At 43.0% G+C, this 18,700-nt stretch overlaps 2 protein-coding genes and 1 long non-coding RNA gene across 3 annotated transcripts; 2 read left to right on the forward strand and 1 right to left on the reverse strand.

Annotated features, from left to right (window-relative positions):
• Positions 1-346: 346 nt before the first annotated feature.
• LOC124321647 lies at positions 347-1,084 on the forward strand. Its single transcript, XM_046784243.1, has 2 exons — positions 347-421; positions 497-1,084. The coding sequence occupies exons 1-2, from the start codon at positions 410-412 to the stop codon at positions 1,082-1,084; spliced, it is 600 nt and encodes a 199-aa protein (XP_046640199.1). The 5' UTR covers positions 347-409.
• LOC124341490 (glutamate-gated chloride channel-like) lies at positions 928-14,788 on the reverse strand. Its single transcript, XM_046794559.1, has 11 exons — positions 14,495-14,788; positions 9,230-9,300; positions 8,329-8,450; positions 7,781-7,848; positions 7,031-7,100; positions 6,807-6,960; positions 4,447-4,529; positions 3,792-3,926; positions 2,700-2,929; positions 2,297-2,524; positions 928-2,050 (listed from the first exon to the last, which is right to left on the reverse strand). The coding sequence occupies exons 2-11, from the start codon at positions 9,298-9,300 to the stop codon at positions 1,787-1,789; spliced, it is 1,425 nt and encodes a 474-aa protein (XP_046650515.1). The 5' UTR covers positions 14,495-14,788; the 3' UTR covers positions 928-1,786.
• On the forward strand, positions 6,207-18,657 carry LOC124342357. Its single transcript, XR_006918785.1, has 3 exons — positions 6,207-6,428; positions 18,129-18,340; positions 18,411-18,657. It is a non-coding gene; the product is annotated as an uncharacterized LOC124342357 (long non-coding RNA).
• The last annotated feature ends 43 nt before the right edge of the window (positions 18,658-18,700 follow it).

The following is an 18,700-nucleotide window of genomic DNA, read 5'->3' on the forward strand; positions in this document are numbered from 1 at the left end:
TATTATTTATATTTCCAAGAAATGGATAAAGGAATAATGAGATACACCAGTGGGGTTTTGAATATCTAATAAATGTGTTTCCGCATGCGGACTGATATTCTGTTGACACAAGTCGTCTTCGTTTTCCTCATTAGTTAATGGAAAGCCAACTTATGTACTACAATATCAACCGTTAGCGACTTTAACAAGCCCCTGATAATATGTCTTGGCTTATTTAATCATAACCGGTTGCGAGGGTGCTGAGTGATATTCTGTTGCAATAGAAACTAGTTGTGTAAGAGAACCTTTGACTATAACTTTTTGGATAAAACGGTCGGTTAATGTCCAAACATTTGTCAGTCAAACTCCGGGTCGTGTGTGTATCCGCCGGAGAACTTCGTCTTACCCTCCTTGGAGACAAATAATCAGCATGAAATTTGGGGTAAGTTGAATAATCTGAAAATGCATTAAACAGCCCGCAATTTAATTCGTTCTAATCAAATAACAATAAATCAAGGTAAAAGACTTGATAGTTTGGGCAGCAGTCATCGTAAACTCTTTCGGTATCGACGCGATTCACTTCCGCAGTGTTGGAAAGAACTACAACATCAACTACAACAGCAACACAAATACCAATTTGGATTTGAGTCAGTTGTATCAGACAGTTGTGGAACAGTTGTACGGTTCAGAGATCAAAGCTCCACTGTCAGCTCTTTGCTCGGCTGGCGGTCAGTGCTCGCAATTCTACGAACACTTTACGGCATCTTTTTCTTCTGATCAAGGCGAATTCGAGGAAGACTACTTCTACGACGACATTGATAATGAAGACACTCTTTCACCGGAAGAAGCTTCCGGCGGTATTCCTTTTACTACTCCAGGAGGCGACCACATCGTCAAGCTAATGCCAATATCCGATGAGAACAAATTGGAAGTTGTCGAAGTTTTCGAACTGGACGCCGTCGAGGCTCCTGCGCTTTCTGCCGTTCCGCCAGTCAATCAATCCGGCCAGATCATTTCATTAGATTCAACTACAGTCGCAAACAGCTCGGAACAGGAGAGCGATCCGTTGAAAACCTTCAACCAAACGCTGAGCGACGATTTCTGATTGATACATTTCAAAATGGAGATGTGTTTCTCATTGCAGCGAGAATACATGTGTGTGTATTGAATTAGTTTTTATTTCTTTTTCTCTTTATTTTTTCTTTCATGAATATCATCAAATAGTGTGGGGGAAACACCTTTGAACGGAGGGAATAAAAGCTTACACGACAACAGCTATTTGATTGATATATTATAACGTCGAACAGACAACAGCAGATTTGATAAGTTTGAATTTGGTGACATTTGATGACGAGGGAGGGCGTCTTCCGTTTGTTAACGAATGGCGCGGGCCAGCAATGGCTGCTGGAAACCGTCTGGCGCCAAAAGGAAAAATGTCACAAATCACACATTGAGAAAATAGTTACTGAATCGAATAGATTGTCTTTAGTTATACAAGAGTGACAGCCAACGTGTACAGTACAAATTCAAATTCAAAATCTGAGCAGTGTGTCATTATACCATCTTTTTTTGTCATTTGTTTTTCTTCTTAGAACAACCTTATTTTTTTTTAGCTCTGAAATTTGGTTGAGCGCGACATCGGTAACTGAATGTCTTGTTGAAATAACAAATAGAGGATAGAGGAGCGATGGTGGGTATTGGAACGCGAGAGACACGATGAAATACGTAACGGAAAAGAGCTATAGAAAGGTTCAGCTCTTCAGTTTCTTAAACAGTCCGGTCGCCATTTCTATTTGTTTTCTTTGCTTTACTCTTCTTCACTTCCTTCACGGAAGAGGTAGGTGGACCAGTAGATCAAGTTGAAAAGTGCAAACATTACCGGGAAGATGATGCGAGAGATGACGTCAATGCGCTTGGAGCGCGACGGAAATTTGGAGATCCACGATCGCCAACAGTTTGAATTATTACTGGCGGAGGAGCTCCGGATCCCGAGGTGGAAGTCGTAAGTTGAATGTTGGGGACGTGACTTGTCTAGCGAGATGCCGTCATTTCGTAGTCGAGGTAATGGTTTCTGGGACAATCAAACACAAACACCAATCAGTCGGTATAATAGACGTGCTGAATTCGTCAGCGCATTCAACAAGATTCAAATTTAGTTTCCGCTTCAATCGTCAATTTAATATTTGAAAAGCACAGCGGGAAAATCAAAGAGTTATTTGCTAGTTTTTTTCTTTCATCAGAGCGAAAGGTCGCTTTAAAATCAAATAGATCAGCGCACGCAAGAGTATATAAGAAAAAGGAAAAATATAAATGTTACCATGGCAAATGTAGTGGAGCCGTCATCCATCCGGCTTTCGACAACGGCCGCTGCGGCCTCCATCACCAGAGCTTGTTGGTCCCGCTCCCTTTCCATTTCCCACTGGCGCCTTTGCTTTTTCAGTTTCTCCCGGTGGGCGTCCGAACGCGAGGCGTAATTGACCAGCGCAAACTCCAGCAGAGCGCCAAACACGAACGTCAAACAAACACCCGTCCACACGTCAATAGCCTGTATAATGAATTCGAAGCCAAATGTACCCGCGCCCCGTGTCGATTAGCTCTTCCCATATAGATATCATATTCAGCCACTCTCTCTCTCTTCCGGCAGGACGGAAAACAACTCGGAAATGAGTCGATTGCCGTCCTGTGCGGCGGAGTATAGTAATAAACACGCGCGTTATTGCCTTTGTGTAGGAGACGGGCGGCAGAGAGTTATTGATGCCGGTCGTTTGGGTGGCCATCGTGAGTAGAGTGGTCACTCCTAGCGAGACGCGAGCCGGAACGGCATTCGAATCCAGCCAGAATGAAACCCACGAGACGATGACCAACATGCAGCAGGGAATGTAGATCTGGATCAGGTAGTAGGAGAACTCGCGTTTGAACAGCAAGTTCACTTTCAGACACGAGTACTCGCCTGCATCAAAATAGACGCACACATTATACGCACACACAAAGATGTTATCAAATCATCAAAAATGTGCTTCTTCTATTTCAGTTATTCATATGAAACCCACGCGATCTCGACAAACATGATTGGTCGTTATTATTCCACCTATGCTGGAATATCAATTTCGTTTTTCCGGGAAAATTCTTCACCTATGCATTTCCCACACAACCTCAAAAAAAAAACAGCCAGATGATTACCCAAATCTATTATTATTTGATCTCGGCGCAAGCTGCATAGAAAATCATTTGAATATAAAGAATTGAGGCGGGGTCTCTTCCAGAGTGGCATACAGTCGATCATGCACAAGCCATTTCTGGCTCGCCCAACGTTCTCTCTCTACATCGCGCGTCAAACCCATCTGTATTTTATTGATCGCTTTATTTCCCTCCTTTTCTCCACTTTCAAAGTTTTCTCGGAATCGACTCTGTCAGCCGACGACTATTGATACACGACACAGGGGTCCTGTTGGAGTGCCAACCCGAACTATAAATATGGAAGTCTTATAAGAGACAAGCTCGAAGCTGAGCGCAGCAGCAGCGGTACAGAAAAGAAAAACTTACAGTAATTGGGTCTCGACGACTTTCAATGCGTTCGCAACGATTGGTTCGACACCATCAACTACACATGGAAGGCCCAATACTACTACTGCACAGGGCTTGTTTCAGATGTCTGATCGTTCTCGACTCAAAAGGGAGCGAGAGAATAAAATTTCCAATTGTAAATAAGATTTGAAACACAAAAGAGACTGCAATCAGTAAAATCTTTCAAAAAAAAAGTGGGGGCTTCATCTTCGAAGAACTCATTAGTAGATGTGCATAGATGTGTATACCTGTGTTGGTGATGCTGTTGCACAAATCCGTCTGAAACTTTTCGAGGATGAAACGGGGTAGGTGCATGTTTCTCGCCACTTGAACAGGATCGACCTGCTTCCACTGGAACACCAAATCTTCGGTGGTCCATCCGTCTGAAAGATTTCAAATTGGATTTTGATTATTCTGTCGGTTGCGCGATAAGAAATTTAGTTTTGGTTTTAAAACAAGTCTGAAATTGATTGTTCTCTCTTATCGCACGTGCACAGCAATATCGATTCAAGTCCTTGTGACATTTGTTTCTTTTCAAAATGATATCTTATATTTCAAACCTTTTGTGCTGAAATAATCGATTTCACGCCCTGCGGTTACGTGACTGAATCGATTCGCGGTTGCACAGTCCAAACCACTTAAAGACTCGCTGTGTTTATGTAATATAGACTTAGCAGAAAGGTTTACAAAACAAAACAAAAAAGCTCTCCACGTATCAATACAAAACGTTTGTCTAAATATGCAAAAGCAATTCTTCTTCTTTGAATATGTACAAGAATAGTCGCGTCGACTCGATGGAGGCAAACTATGAGTTTCGAGAGTCTAACCGGCGATTGCTTCGCCGTTATCCTATAAAGCATCAAGTGTATAAGAGGATAGATAAAGTAGTCGCTGTATACTCACAGCTGATCATGGAGAGAGTGCATGTTTGTCTGTCGAGCGGATACAACTTGAGGTTCATCGGACACGAAAGCGTCAGTGATATACTGGAACGAAAAAGAAAAAAAATGAAAGTAAAAGATGTATAGTAGGGAGATTGGAGAATGAAAAGGAAACATTCGCCGATGACAAATAGAGCTGTTGGATCTACTCGAGATCTCTCTATACACGAGAGAGAGTCTATATACATCCTTACATATATTCCCAAAACAAATTTATCCGTGTTTGACATGTCGGAATATAGACGCGGGGCTTGTATGATACAAGATATGGAGACGCTGTGACAATTTCGGTTTGGATTTCTATTTTTCTCCCCTTTTCATTCTCTTCTTTTTTCTTATTCTCCTCCCATGTAGTGGCCATTAAGTGCTGCGCAGTGTCGTAAATTCTACTCACGTATCCTCAACGTGGGGATACATAAAATGGATCGTGACTAGCGTATCACGACCCACCCCTCTCTCTCTCTGTGTGTGTGTAACCAATTGGGCCGTCCTCCTATATAGCTTCCATCGTCAAGCGATATGGAATTTGATCCCTCCGGTGCTTTATAGTCGAACAGAAGACGAGGAAAATGAAAAGTGTAAGCTCTACAAGCTCATGTTATTGAAGACAATCAAAGAGGGGGTAGGGGCCGACTTGCTTTTTTACCCCACATCTGCTATCAATTCATCGCGGGATCTCGGCGGGAGCTAAAAAGAACGCCCGCCTTTGTAGCCTTGTCCATATCTGTGTGCATGGGTTGCTTTTCATATAAATATCCGGTTGCGCCGTTAGGGTCACATTAGTCAATCTAGACCACATTGAACGCCGTTTTTGACGTGATAATTATAAAAGAGAATTTCGCCGAACGACGAGTTGCTTCTACTCTTCGCAATCGGCCACCATTGAATTTGTTTGCGCAGCTGTGAATAACGTCTCACAGTGCTGTTTGCTCCATTTGCAATTCGGCCTGGCTTTGAACTAGCGCCCCTTGCCCTTGCCCCCCCCCCCCTGCGATAATTGCTCCGCAGAAACAAATCTAAAATTCCTGCAGGCGAGTGGGATTGCGCAAGTGCTCAGTTTTCGAATAATTACGCGACGCCATATATTTCGGTTGACGAAAGTTCTAATATTCAGCAACGGAGAATTTTGTATGTAACTGGAGCCCAACCTACTCCGTGTAATGTCTATTTGATGAGCTGTAAATAAATATAGAGCTGCGAGGCATTTAGTATATACACAGCCCACAACTCTGGCGGCCTGGCGTGAGTAATGACAACCGTTAAAAAGTGATACAATATTAAAACTCATTCTATAAAAGTTTACGAAGGGTAGGCTACGTTATTCCACGAACACATAGACCGACTATTACATACTACAATCATCTCGATCCGTTCAGCGCATGTCGAACGCGGGTGAGAAAATAACCGCTTAGCTTTGACCGTTTTTGAGCGGTTTGGATAAGTTGATTCGATTATTAACCATTTCTATCGATATCTATGCTAATTAGAATATTAGAGTCGTCTGCTGTCGTTTTGTTTCACACTTTCACAGTTTCAAAAAAGAGATGAACTGACGATTGACGAAGTTCAAGATTAATACAAAGAAAAGTAGAAAACAAAACTATTAATTAACTAGTTTGGAAACGTACAACCGTGGCTGCACGAACAATAGTAAAACAAATAAAATGAAAAAAAATTGGTCGTCGTGCCAACTGCGGTTTCGTCTCTTATCTTAGATAAACAGCATCCATCCAAGATTGGAGGAACTACCGATGTCGACCAAGTTATGGATTTCCTCTTCTCCTTTCTCTAAATCTCTTCTGTCCTCGTGTACACTCATGTGTGTGTGGGTGTATTCACGAGGAACCAAGCCAGGACCCCCTTTTCCCTATCCCGCCTGGTAGATTCAACTTATCAGCAGACGGAGCACTTGTGGATGCCAGGCCGTATTTCCCAGGCATAAAGGTAGGAAACATACATCTCCATTCTTCATTTTTTTTTCCTATTTGTTGACGTTGATTTTAAATCGTTACAGAATACGATTATTCCTGAGCTAGGCCGTTGACTGGAACTAAGTTTTCTCTTGCCGATTTTGTTGACTCAATTAGGGTTCATTAAATAACTCGTTTGTAGAACGACTACACACGACTACACATTATCAGGCCTGTTTTCGTACCTCACAACTTCTCCGTGGGTAAACAATTCAATCTGAAAATATTTTAAATTTCAACACTTCAAGCAAAGTGCAACTTTTCAGAAAATTCAATTAGCCAAAAGGGACCTGTCGTCACACCCAACACCTTCTCGTAATAACTTGAAAAAAATCTGTCGGCGTTATATTACCGAATACTGTAGAGGACAGCGCCGTTGGGAAAGATGCGGACGTAAACGTTGGGGACGATGATATCGTGAAAATGTCCCTCACGCTCGTTGGAGAAGAAGAGGTCGGGCATCCAGACTTTGTAGGGATCCGTTAGCGTCAGATATTTGATTTTGCCTAGAGGAGAAAACACGTTCTTAATGAGTCTGTATAGGGCGTTTTTAACAAACAGCAGCTGCTCTCTCACCATTGAAATCGTTGTACTTGAGTCTCTCGTCCAGCCATTCTTCTCGGAACGTCAAGATGGTCGAATATTCCTGCAACGATTAGAAAAAGGGCATGTGAAAATACGGTCTCGACATGTACACAACATCCTAGAGAGAAAGCAAATCACTTTTTTGTGCTTTCCTTTGAAAAAAATGGCCAATATTATACGCCAAGAAAGTTTTGAATTAAACCCCCCGCGTGCTCCTTTTGTTGCGCGTAAACAAACACCTATAGATATCTTCTTGTGAAGTATATCTATACGGCCTTTGCCATTCCGCTTTTCTTCTCTCCGTATCCATCGGCTCCCGCCGTTATTGTGTTTTATCGATCGAAAGTACAGAGAAACTTCAGCAGCGAGACTCATTTTTATTTTGTTTTGTTTTTCCGTCTGTTCTTTCCTTTTGTTTGTTTGTTGTTATCATTATTGCCGTCATCTTGCGAGACGGCTGCAGAGGCTGCTGTATTTGCGTGTTGCCTGGTTACGTCATTTCATAGCCATCTCCCGGCAACCGCGTCTCCAACTGCCTCGTGACATGTATCTTAATAACGTGCTAATAATGCCAAGCGAAACTATAGGTAAGGTTACAGTGTCACAGTATTCCTGTTTGGCTTTGGATATGGGGGGAGGGGAATAACTTTGACAATATCCCCTAACATGCCGGGTTGCATAAAACAGACTTGTAATCGACCGTCATTTGAATAATGAGCAAGATTGCTGTCTTATACGTACCATCTTGTTGTCGCTAATGGTCGGGAAACTGCGGAACATCAAATTGATGACGACAATCGTTGGTCCATCTGTACAAATGACGAGCAGTTAAGCGGCATGTTGTGTGTAATAGCTAAAGGGCGATCGAATCATGTCAATAAAAAATCAACGCTCATTTGCATGTCTGCTGGCCCATTCCCAAGAGTAATTTCTAGCGTTTAACGCAGCATCAACTTGCGTCGTGATCATTGGTTGTGTAGGGCCAGCACATAATTAAATGGAGGACGTCAAAGAGAAAAAGGCCTGTTGCCTGCCTGTTGATCTTTGGAGCTTTTTTCTTTTTTTTCCTTCAAAGTATTGATTTTGGCCACGCACATAGGACCCGAGTTCAGACCAGTACACAGCACCGACAAGGGAGAGGGGGAAGGGGATACAGGCAGACATGCGCGTTCATTCTCTTCCCTGGAAATCATTCACAGCCGATCAATCAGTAGAGATACACAATGTGGGAGGTTGTAATCAAAAACAGAAGAAATGGGGGGAAGATGGGCGTGAAATGATTTGCATACCTGTTCCATTGGCTCCTGACGGACGGATTCTTCTATCGTAAAGGTTGGGCTGCAGAATTTTGTCCAGGATTTGTTTCTCCTTTTCGCGGACGTTCGTTTTGGCTTGCGGAACTTGGGCCAAACTGACGGGGGGACAGAAAAAAGGAAAAATTCGTTTTAATCAAAAGCAGGAACGTACTATAAGACCTGTGCACACAGCAGCAGCAGCCAGGGAGGGATCTTGCCGATCTCATTCTTGGTCGGGAGGAGGACCAATTTCTACTCAGCTCAGTCGTGCATAATGTTATCTAAAGCTCCTTTTTTCTGTTCTACAGGACTAATAAGATGAAATGCTCCAGCACTCTCTATGCATATAGAGGAGAGACTGCCTCTTTTCTTTATTCCGCTCAGAGATTGAAATTCCGCTAGTAAAAACGTTTTACCTATTCATCTCTTAGTGACTGCGAGTCACATTATTGACAACAGCACCTCCATAGAAACTACTACTCTCTCTCTCTCACTTAGCTTTTTATTTTTTATTAATTCATCTTTCAAAGTTACATCACTTGGAAACACTCACACGTAAGCGCATCAACCATAGTGAGCTAATGAAGGCGAGTTTACCGGGTGCGTTAACGCTAACAACCTGAGAGTCAAATTCCGGAATCATGCCTTAATAACGGATGTATACAATCTAAGAACACTTCTGCGTTGTCAAGAAAATATGATTAGATTTTCATATCCAGATTGATATCGCAGCGGAAGGGAGAAAAGTAATTTAATACCGTAACGGCCCACGGGCTGTTGAAGTTAAATCTGCTGACCCAAAAGTCAATATTGATATAGAGAATTATTTGTAAAAAATAGATTTTTGTTTTTTTTTTTGTTTTTAAAATGTTGTTGTTGTTGTTGTTGTACTTACACAATCGGCAGTGTGATTACGAAAAGGGCCAAGAGCCAGACGGCCGACTTTTCTCCGGCACCCAGAGGCATCTATAATTCCAATCATAAAATCGAGTTACTCTTTATATAACAACATACGGAAAAAAAAAAGAGAATGCCATACAGCAAAAGATCAAATCAAATTTCAGAGTGATTTTGTTACGATACGCCTGTGCACGCGATAAGAATAGCGAACTGATTGAATCAATTCGTTTATCTTTTGCCTCCTACTTGTAATAGGCCCTTATAGGACGTACAGATATACAGCCTACTATCTATAGACTCAACTTTAACTTTAACGGATTGAATCTCGCAGTTGGGTGGAGGATGTGACACGTTGATCACATATTGACGCACTTGTCATCCTGTATGTTTTTCCTCTGTATTATTTGCTCACGAACCATTCACCAGCCAAAGAAAAGCAGACCAAAAAAAGAAAGAGATTGAGAGGATTGGGTGTGTGTGCGCCACAAACGGGATGAGATGGTGGATTGGTGGGGTGAGAGAGAGAGTTGTCAGTTACTTTCTTTCTCAACTGGTCTTCGCTTTTTTATCTTCCTCTATGCTGCCGGCCAGGCCGGTGTGGTGGGGGAAAAAAGCCGGAGAGCTATAAAGTAATCGACCAAAGCAATTGCTTGGAACCGACAACATCCCACAGCCGACAAAAGTTCCTTTTTCTTCTTTCGGGACCGATATACACTAACTGTCCGTCGCCATAGAAATAAGAAAATGGAAGTGGCGTGCGTATTATTTAAAAAAAAAAGAGGTCTTCACCGCGCTGTGTGTTGTCCGGCTCTCTCTGTGTGAAGGATGTGCTGTCAAAAGGGCATGGCCGTCTAAACCAAACATCTCTTTGCCATCGCGCGTCCGGGAGACCGCCGAACATGAAACCTTTTTTAATTTGCACACGGCAACCTACACTGCGGGCTTTATATTTTTCTCTCTTTCTTTTCTACGTCTAATAACACATGGAAGCGATTTTCTGTTCACTACCCAAACGAGTTGTTGGTGAGCGTGCTCTGTTGCTTTTTTTTCTGAATCAAAAACTTCACGCCGAATTGAACGGCTGGCGGCAGATAATAAACAACGAAAAGAAATGGGTTGCGACGGGTGAGTGAACGTGACCGAAGTTTTTTATTTTTGTGTATGGAAAACATCACACGAGACGGAGCAACTTCCATGCACATATATGTGTGTGTGTGTGTGTGGCCTTTCATCAATGAGCTTCTAACAGGACAGACACAACTTTGGACTGCACATGTCTCTCCCTCTCTTGTGAAGCCTTCATTATAACTTGGCAGTTGCCATCGCCCTCCATTCTCACAGCCTCTGCTCACGCGCTTTGATTCTCGTTTATATGTTGTTGGCGGGGGAGAGTACTATACATAATGATCATTTTACACATGCAAACACGTCTCAGACTAGATCTTTAGAGACTCGATTCCGAGCTTGAGCTCCCGACGCGAGAGCCCATCGTCTGGCGTAGTACAGTCGAAAGGTTTTGTTGCCATGTTTTGCCCCACTAACGAGTCCTCACCTTGTGTCTTTCCTATCATATCTCAAGTTTACAATATACCCACTAGAGCTGTACAGCCAATACGGTTGAACCGAATTTCGCCATTGTGTACTATACCCAGTTACCCACTTTGGATGGTGTAATAGATTGCGCCTTTTGTTTGTCGTTGTGCGCAGATGAGCAGGTGCACCGGAGAGATATATATTATATAAGGTGAAATCGATCAGACTTCGTTCTTGGCCATCGCATTGACCGGACGTGCTGTGTATGTATCAATTTTGGTCTTGCAGGATTGGATTTTAGAGTGACAAAGGACTAGTGAGCGCAAACATTAGCCACTGTTGGCAGATGATTGATTTGCTGGCTGGCTTCGATTATAGAAGCGGTTCGGACGGAACTTGTTGGATTGAATTACGTTTGTGTTGGCGTCTGTTTGGGCAATTAGCCAAGCCCAAATAAACAACCCGCTGCTGCTGCTGCTGTGGGGGAGTAACTTTACCGGGTGGTTAGAGATTGTATTCTTATGGAAATGCGTCAACTTTTTCTCTCCTTTTCTATAGCGTTACAGGTTCTGATTACATTTCAGGCAATTTGCGCAACTTGTCGCTCCCCTCCTCCTGAAAGAATGCGCCATCAGTCAGTTATTGTTGCGAAATGGGAAGAGACGGGAAATCGATGGCCCGTGTTTGGTACTTTTTTCTTTTCTTTGGAGAAAAGGAAAAATAAAGTTGTTGGACGCGGTGTTTCGGATGGGCTTGTCAGACTGCTGGAAGGAATCGCGAGTCCTGGAGGGGTTTGTTGTCACTGAAGCACAGCGGGGAGAAGTTGACGGAAGAAAATGCAGTTGGCGAAAATCAACTCGAAACCAATAGACTGGAGAGAAAAATCAGTCCGTCCGGTCGTCATTTCCCCCTTGTTCGCTATACCTGATTTCAAGTTGGGCAGACTCGGAGACGCGTCACGCGTCGACTCTCCGCGGGAAAACAAAGTGGAAAAAAAGGGAACGGAAAAAAAGAAGAAAGGAAAACCTCACGAGAGTAGATTTCTATATACTTCTCTCTAAAGGGCTTCCAGTGTGTTTGCTCAAAAGAAAATGAATAAAACACAGAAGAAATAATAAAAACAGGGAAAAGTACTATAGTGAAGAGGATGGAAAAGGTCGCGCAGAAAAAAGAGGTTCACATTATTAAGACCATTCGTCGAACAAATCAATACGTTCGACAAGAAAATCAAAAAAAGAAAAAGAAAAACTGAAACTTGAAATGACGGTTGGTTGGTCGACTAGATGCTAGCGTCCGAATTTTATTATATCGCATCGAATAATACTGCCGAGCTACAAATTTTGAGTATGATGTTGTTTTCTTTTCCGCTGCCTCCGCTAGCTGTCCTCTTTACATAAAACATGAGGGCATTTTTATACGAGCACCATATCAAATGAGTTACTATACGTAGAGAGGGACATAAACCTCGTGACGGATTTCACCCAGAGAACGGCGGGGGGATCTATACCTCGTTCGAAAATGCGCCGTGTATCTTGGCCGTATAGGCAGAAGAATGTCGTCGAGATTTTTTCGTTCAATTCTTTAGCATCTAAAAGCTGAACGCAATTCATCTAGCCAGAGCCTGTCCGTCAGTCAACCTGTCCAACCAACCATCCATCCATCCAGGGAACCTCTCAGGCAACTCGGTCGGCTTGAATAGTCGTCGTACAGTCCCGAGCTCCCGATTCACGAGAAAAGCTAAGAAGAAGAATGAGCTGCATTACGATGATAGCAAAGTTGAGTTGAGTTCTGAAGAGCACAAAAGAGGAGAGACGGTCGGAACCACACACACAAAAGAAAGGAAAAGAGGAAAATTTGATCAGACCGGTGAAGTGTATTAGATATTAGTCCCAGGGTGGTGTATGGCATAAGTCGCACTTTTATTCACCTTTAGTTTTCTAAATGTATTCCAACCCGCCGCGAAACAGCACCCAGTTTCCGAGTCTGTACTTTTGGCTGACAAAAGTTTAAGAGCATACAGGGAATACCGACAGACTTTGTCCTAGATGCAAGTCTAGGGGTCTTGGGCTCATGGTAAATGTATGCCTACGTAGTAGGTAAGGAGACTACAAAATGGGATAGCTAATATTCTCTTGTGTCTAAATCAGTCGCGTTTCTTGGAAGGTGACGATGTTCTCCGTATTAGATTGTAGGATTCGATGTGATTTCGACGTCGACCGAATGACAAAGTAGCGCGAAAGTTTAAACAAGATGTATAGAATTTTGATGTGAACGAATCCGCCGCTAGTTTTTTTAAAAGGAAGAAATTTCGTTTTGTCTTGTGAAAAAGACGACGCGATTAGCGCTTCGTTGATCGATAGCCAAAATATTTTTGTCGCTGGGCAAATGCTTGACTTTTCTCCAAATGCCCATGTCCGCCCGAATGATTGAATTAGCACTGAGATGGATTGTAGAGGAAACTGGGGCGATACAGGCCATTGGGTTGACATTTCGCCCACCGCTCTAAAGATCCCAATTAGTTCCTTGGCCTCGGTGCACGCTATACAATGTGTACCTGCGTACACGGGCTCTATTCCAAGCAGCAGCCCTGTAACGATATCGTAGGTTTTCTACTTGATGTAATGAAGCACGGAGAGTCTTGACAACGATCACGAGGCCGACGAAACGAGCCCACATGCACCGCTGCCAAGCCACCAGGTAGAGAAAATAATCAAAACAAAATCAAAAGAGTTTTTTGCTGGGTTAGAACAAGGCGGCCTACTCGAAAGATCCAATTGAAATACGAGTGCTCTTTGATTTCTTTTCTTTGCCTGTTGACTGCTTTTGTACCTCGTTAACATACAGGTACTCCCACCGTATTTGGCAGATAATACACCAGAGTAAGTATATATGATCTAACGGGAAACAAGATAAATTTGATAGCATTTGAACGTTGATTACCTTTAAGAGTTGCTGGAGGAACGAATGGGAACTAATTATGGATAGGGTGGATGGAAATCTGACGGGATTCAGCAGCGATCAATTAATTCTCCAGGGTCCCTGATCTATGCAAGAGATGTAGAGTCGATATCATACACATTGAATATATAGGGGAAAGGCTCCTCCTGCTCCTGCAGTACATAAAGTTTTGACGCGAGTTACTACGACTTTTCCTTTTCGGGCCCCCCAACTTTTTCTCTGAGCGTCTTTCTGTCTCCTGTGCTCTCCTAACTCTTTGACAATCTATCACAGGCCAGGTATGCGACGCAGAATCGGCTTTTAGATTAATTTCTCTCTATACGTGTATAGTTGGCCTCGCATGATGCATCACGGCAATCATTCCGATTAGCCCTTTACCTATTCACTACTCAATTATACCGAAAGAATAGGAGAGATACTAACATACATTGCCATGCTCCGAGCTCTAAATATTTCACAAGCTTTGCAAAGCGCGCACCAGCCCGATGCGTCTACTACGCACTACGCGTAATATTAATTCCATCTTCGTTTATTCGTTGCCGACTCTTTTTGCAAGTGCAATTTGGGAAAAATGGGAAAAATTTTTCCCGGGTTTTCAGAGCAAATAAAGAGCATTTTCCACTAAAATGTTTTTTTTTTTTTTTTTTCGATTTCTGACCAATTTTCGGCCCATTTTCCCCTCATATTTCCCGACGAGAGTGCAACACGGGAAAAAGAGTCGGCAACCCCGCGTTTATTACGGATGTGGCTACTAATGATATGTATTTACCTTTAATGGCGAAAAAAGACGGCAGGCTCCTTTCGATCAATGCCGAACGTCGTAGATTGAAAGTACAGGATAGAAATGATGAATGAAATGGCTTCAAATTGAAAACAAAAAAGAAAAATACGCCCAGCTGTGTTACTCTCTGTGTGTAAAACTCTGGTGAAATCGGAGAGGGACCGTCGTCTCTAGCACCGTGACCGTTGCGAACTGGCGTTGTGGTGGATCCTGGCAGCGGGATCTTCCTCTCCCGGAGCTCCGTTCTCCCTCCCACTTTCTCCGCCCTTCCATAGAGTCTCATGCAATGTTTTCTCCTTACTCCAGCGCAGCCTCTCTCTCGACCACCTTATATACCTCGTCGTCGTCTTCAAAATCGCTGGCGTCTCTTTCTCGTCCAGAATTTCCCCCTTTTTTATTTTGTTTCCCCTTCGCTGTGCTGTGAAACTATTTTCAACGCTGTTCCCGTTCTGTGGCCAATGTCAACATTAATCAGCCCGACGATTGCGTGAATGTGTGTGTACGCGTTGCTGGCAGTCAACGGAATTAAATCACTCAAAATCCAGAGCGGGAGCACAGAGAGAGATACTAATGACGTTTTGGTAAAACCACAGTTGGTTGCCAAACAATAGCTCTAATAATGCACATTGGCATTATTCAAAAATGATTACAATAGATAAATGATGGCTATTTCGGGAAAACCAACGACCCGTGAGAGTTGAAGGCAACCACCCGAGTGTCACTCACGCCTGTTGATTGACGCGTTGTTGAATATAGCGCACCAGCTTGCAGTGCTGTGTGGACGGACCGAGCTGCTGGTTTTCTCAACCGGCAAACCGAGTTGAAAATTTCGCCCACTGAAAACATCTCACATGACTGCATAAGTAGACATTGTGTATGTATATACGCAAACGTCGTCCACTCTACGTCCCTGCTTTTGCCGTTCAAAAATAGCCAAGCGGAATAGCCCACAATGCGGAACCCGGCCAGAGCAGTGAGTTTCCCATTTCCCATTGTGTAAAATTGGCAGTTTTATTTATTTTATTTTTTCCTTCCGAGCCAAGAAATGTTTGGGAGGAGAATTTTACGGACTGGATGTAAGAGAGTCCGCCGAATGGGGGGAACTGTGTAGCCGTTACTCTGTTAGACACGTATTGATCTGATGATCACCTCACCTATATATGAGACTGCTCCTGGTTTATGAGGCCGACGTATAGGGTGGATGAAACGACAGTAGAGATCCTCTCGAGAGTCATGTCCTATACTATACACGTTCTATGTGTCTGGCTCGTGTATACGGTTAGATGTTGCGAGGATCTTTTTGAGATATGGCGGCTGGCTACAACAGTCTCTTTAAGTGCATGGATAAATAAAGGAAAAGATGAAAAGAATAGAAGAAGAAGAAGAAAAACACGGCGGTAGCAATCGGGAGAGGATAGATGTTGCGGGTGAAACGGTAGCCAGGCAGCAGCAGCAGCGATGACGGGTTCGTTACATCTGAGAGATCACTATATGTGGAAGCATCGGAGAACTTGCGAGACTTTGACTATTTCATTTGGGTACGTCAACTGAGTCAACCGAGTCGACATGGATTTATTGAGAGAGTAGCGAATCAAATTAACTCGATCAAAATGAGAAACGTTCTCTTCATTTTCACCGACTACCAGCATCATCTCTTTGTACTTATTGTCTGTGTGTCTACTGTACTAAGTTGGCGACTACTTTTGCGATTGCGCAGAGGAGAGAAAATAAAAGAAAGAAAAAAATGTACACTCGTCGATCCCCCCACCTCCCCCTTGCCAGTACCGCTCCTCTGCTGGGCGGGTTATTTCAAGAATCGCTTCAAGGAGACGGAGTGAGAGCAGCACTCGACTTAGAGCGGCCCCATTTTCTCTCCCGCCGACGTCTATACGTCCGCGTCGACATCAATTTAGCTTTCAGGCCACCTGCTGCACTTATGTTGGATGCTGTACTTATTCGGGATCGACTCTCCACGCTAAAAAGCTTTTCCATCGGATTCGATATGACGAACGTTGTCATCAAATCCAATCCCCAAAAAAGGATCAGGACGAGTATTTAGTACCTTTGGCTGGAATTGTGTACGACCATCCGTCAAAAAGTCCCTTAACTGATTTCGCGTGGGACAACTTCAAAGGCTCTTTCGTTATTTATCGGGATTAATTGAAAAAAGGCGCTGGGACTTGTTACGTAACTTTGGTCACTCTGCTGTGTGTCACTACTGATGGCAGATGAAAGCCGGAAGTAATTTCTTATTTATTTTTTTTGACGTCAATCTTATTCCATCGTCGAGTTTTTGGATGGATGCCCTGCGCTGTCCACCTTTGATTTCACCCAATATTGTCGATCGATAGACTGGGACAACGACGCGCCTCGAAGGGAGAACCAATCAGGTCTCGTCGGCGGACGAGAATAGCCAAAGCCCCGCATCAAGGTTTTTCAGCTGTACAAGCATCAGAGGATTCTTTTCATTGATTGTGCGGTCAAATCCGTCTGTTTCGCAACAAGGAAAAAGTCTCTATCAAAACGGACCCAAGTTGCATTGAATTCAACTTTCGTACTAGTACGATAAGCTCCTGCCAGCAAGTGTTTCTCGTTGCATTTCTCTTATGCACGCGGGAGTCGTTATTAGTGTGATGAATCCCGCAAATTTCTCCTCCTGCAACATCTGCCAAAAGATTTAGATTTCTTGATGTGGCGGAGGATTCTTTTTAACGGTTCCACGTGGAATCTTTTGCCCGCGCAGTATAAAAGAAAAAGAGTAAAGACCTCATCAAGGGGAATAAGCTTATAAGACTTGCGATTATGTATCGGTGACACATGAACGATAAAGACAAGAAATGTGAGTGGCGGTTGTCAAGGAAGAAAGGAAAAATTACTGCTGGGACCCCTCAGTCTTATTTTTATCTTTGCACAGACAGAGGGAAAAGAGTTGCAGCAATCCTCCCGCGTGTAAGAAGAGCTAGCGAGTCTTTATCCGGTCGTTGTCGTATGCGGAGAGAGAGGAAATATAAAGTATCTGATGGTATTGCGGCAAGGCTACGACAAGCTATATATATATGTAAGAAGAAACGGACGTAAAAGTGAATAAAAAACCAATATCGGTGACTTTCTACGGACGGATTTGCCGGCTCTTTCAATCCCATCACAGCTGCCGCATTCGACTACGGAGAGCTGAAATTTAATGGCCCCTTTTTTATAAGCACATCAACGGGCTGCGAAATCTCGATGGTCACTCATAAAATCTAGTTAGCTACCTACTTTTATATCTATCCCATAATGTCATCATTGATGCTGCAAAATACAGCATCAGGTTGTCAAGTGTTATTTTTCACCGCATTTCAAAAACTCGTATGGTTGAAAATTTCCCTAAATGTTTCTGAACAGATTTTCTGTTTGTTTTTTTTTTTTTTCTCGTTTTCACTCGCATTGGTAAATTTCTCAAAAGCTGACCGGTTCAAAAAGACAAAAGATTGCAAATTTTTACACTAGACGGCGATTACCTATCTGATTGACGTTGTTGTATTTTCTGTTTTCTCATCATGGTTCTGTACAAGTCATGGCTCTTTAATAATGTCTACCCCTGGGTAAACGGTGTGCGTAACTGATTTTTCAATTTATGTAGAAGTGAAGCCTTGGAGCTCTTGGTGGCAAACGACAACCGCTGAATGTATAAGGGATCACCAAAGTGAATCATCTTTTAGTATCGTTTTACCCGTTCGCTGTTATCGACACGGTCTCTGCCCCACGAAATCAACGTGGTGTTGACATATTCAACCCGTTCAGCTCGAATCATCTGGATGCCTAGAAAACCAGATCGTCGTTACTATATGTACTGTAAGTGTAGTTGTTAAATCACTTCATTAGTTTTGTGATGTTAACTCATCATTTTTCTTTTTCTTTTTAGGTAATGGTTGAGAGGATGCGGCCTAGATGAACCAAAAAGACATCGACACGACGACGACCACGACGGGTCTGCAACACGATCGACAAGGATCATCTATTATTGTTGTTGGTATGATTTTTTTGTAAGTTGGCTGCCACGTATTTTTCTCCCCATGTTAGCTCCTTGACGGTGCGCGAAAGAGCTTCTAACACATGCTAAACAAATTACCTGAATTTCATGATTCAAAATGTTTATGCTTCGCTTGAAGACCTAGTAAAAGTTAGTAGCTACCAAATTAGTGATTATCATAT

Source organism: Daphnia pulicaria, chromosome 1 (assembly GCF_021234035.1).
Source record: "Daphnia pulicaria isolate SC F1-1A chromosome 1, SC_F0-13Bv2, whole genome shotgun sequence".
NCBI lineage: Eukaryota > Metazoa > Arthropoda > Branchiopoda > Diplostraca > Daphniidae > Daphnia > Daphnia pulicaria.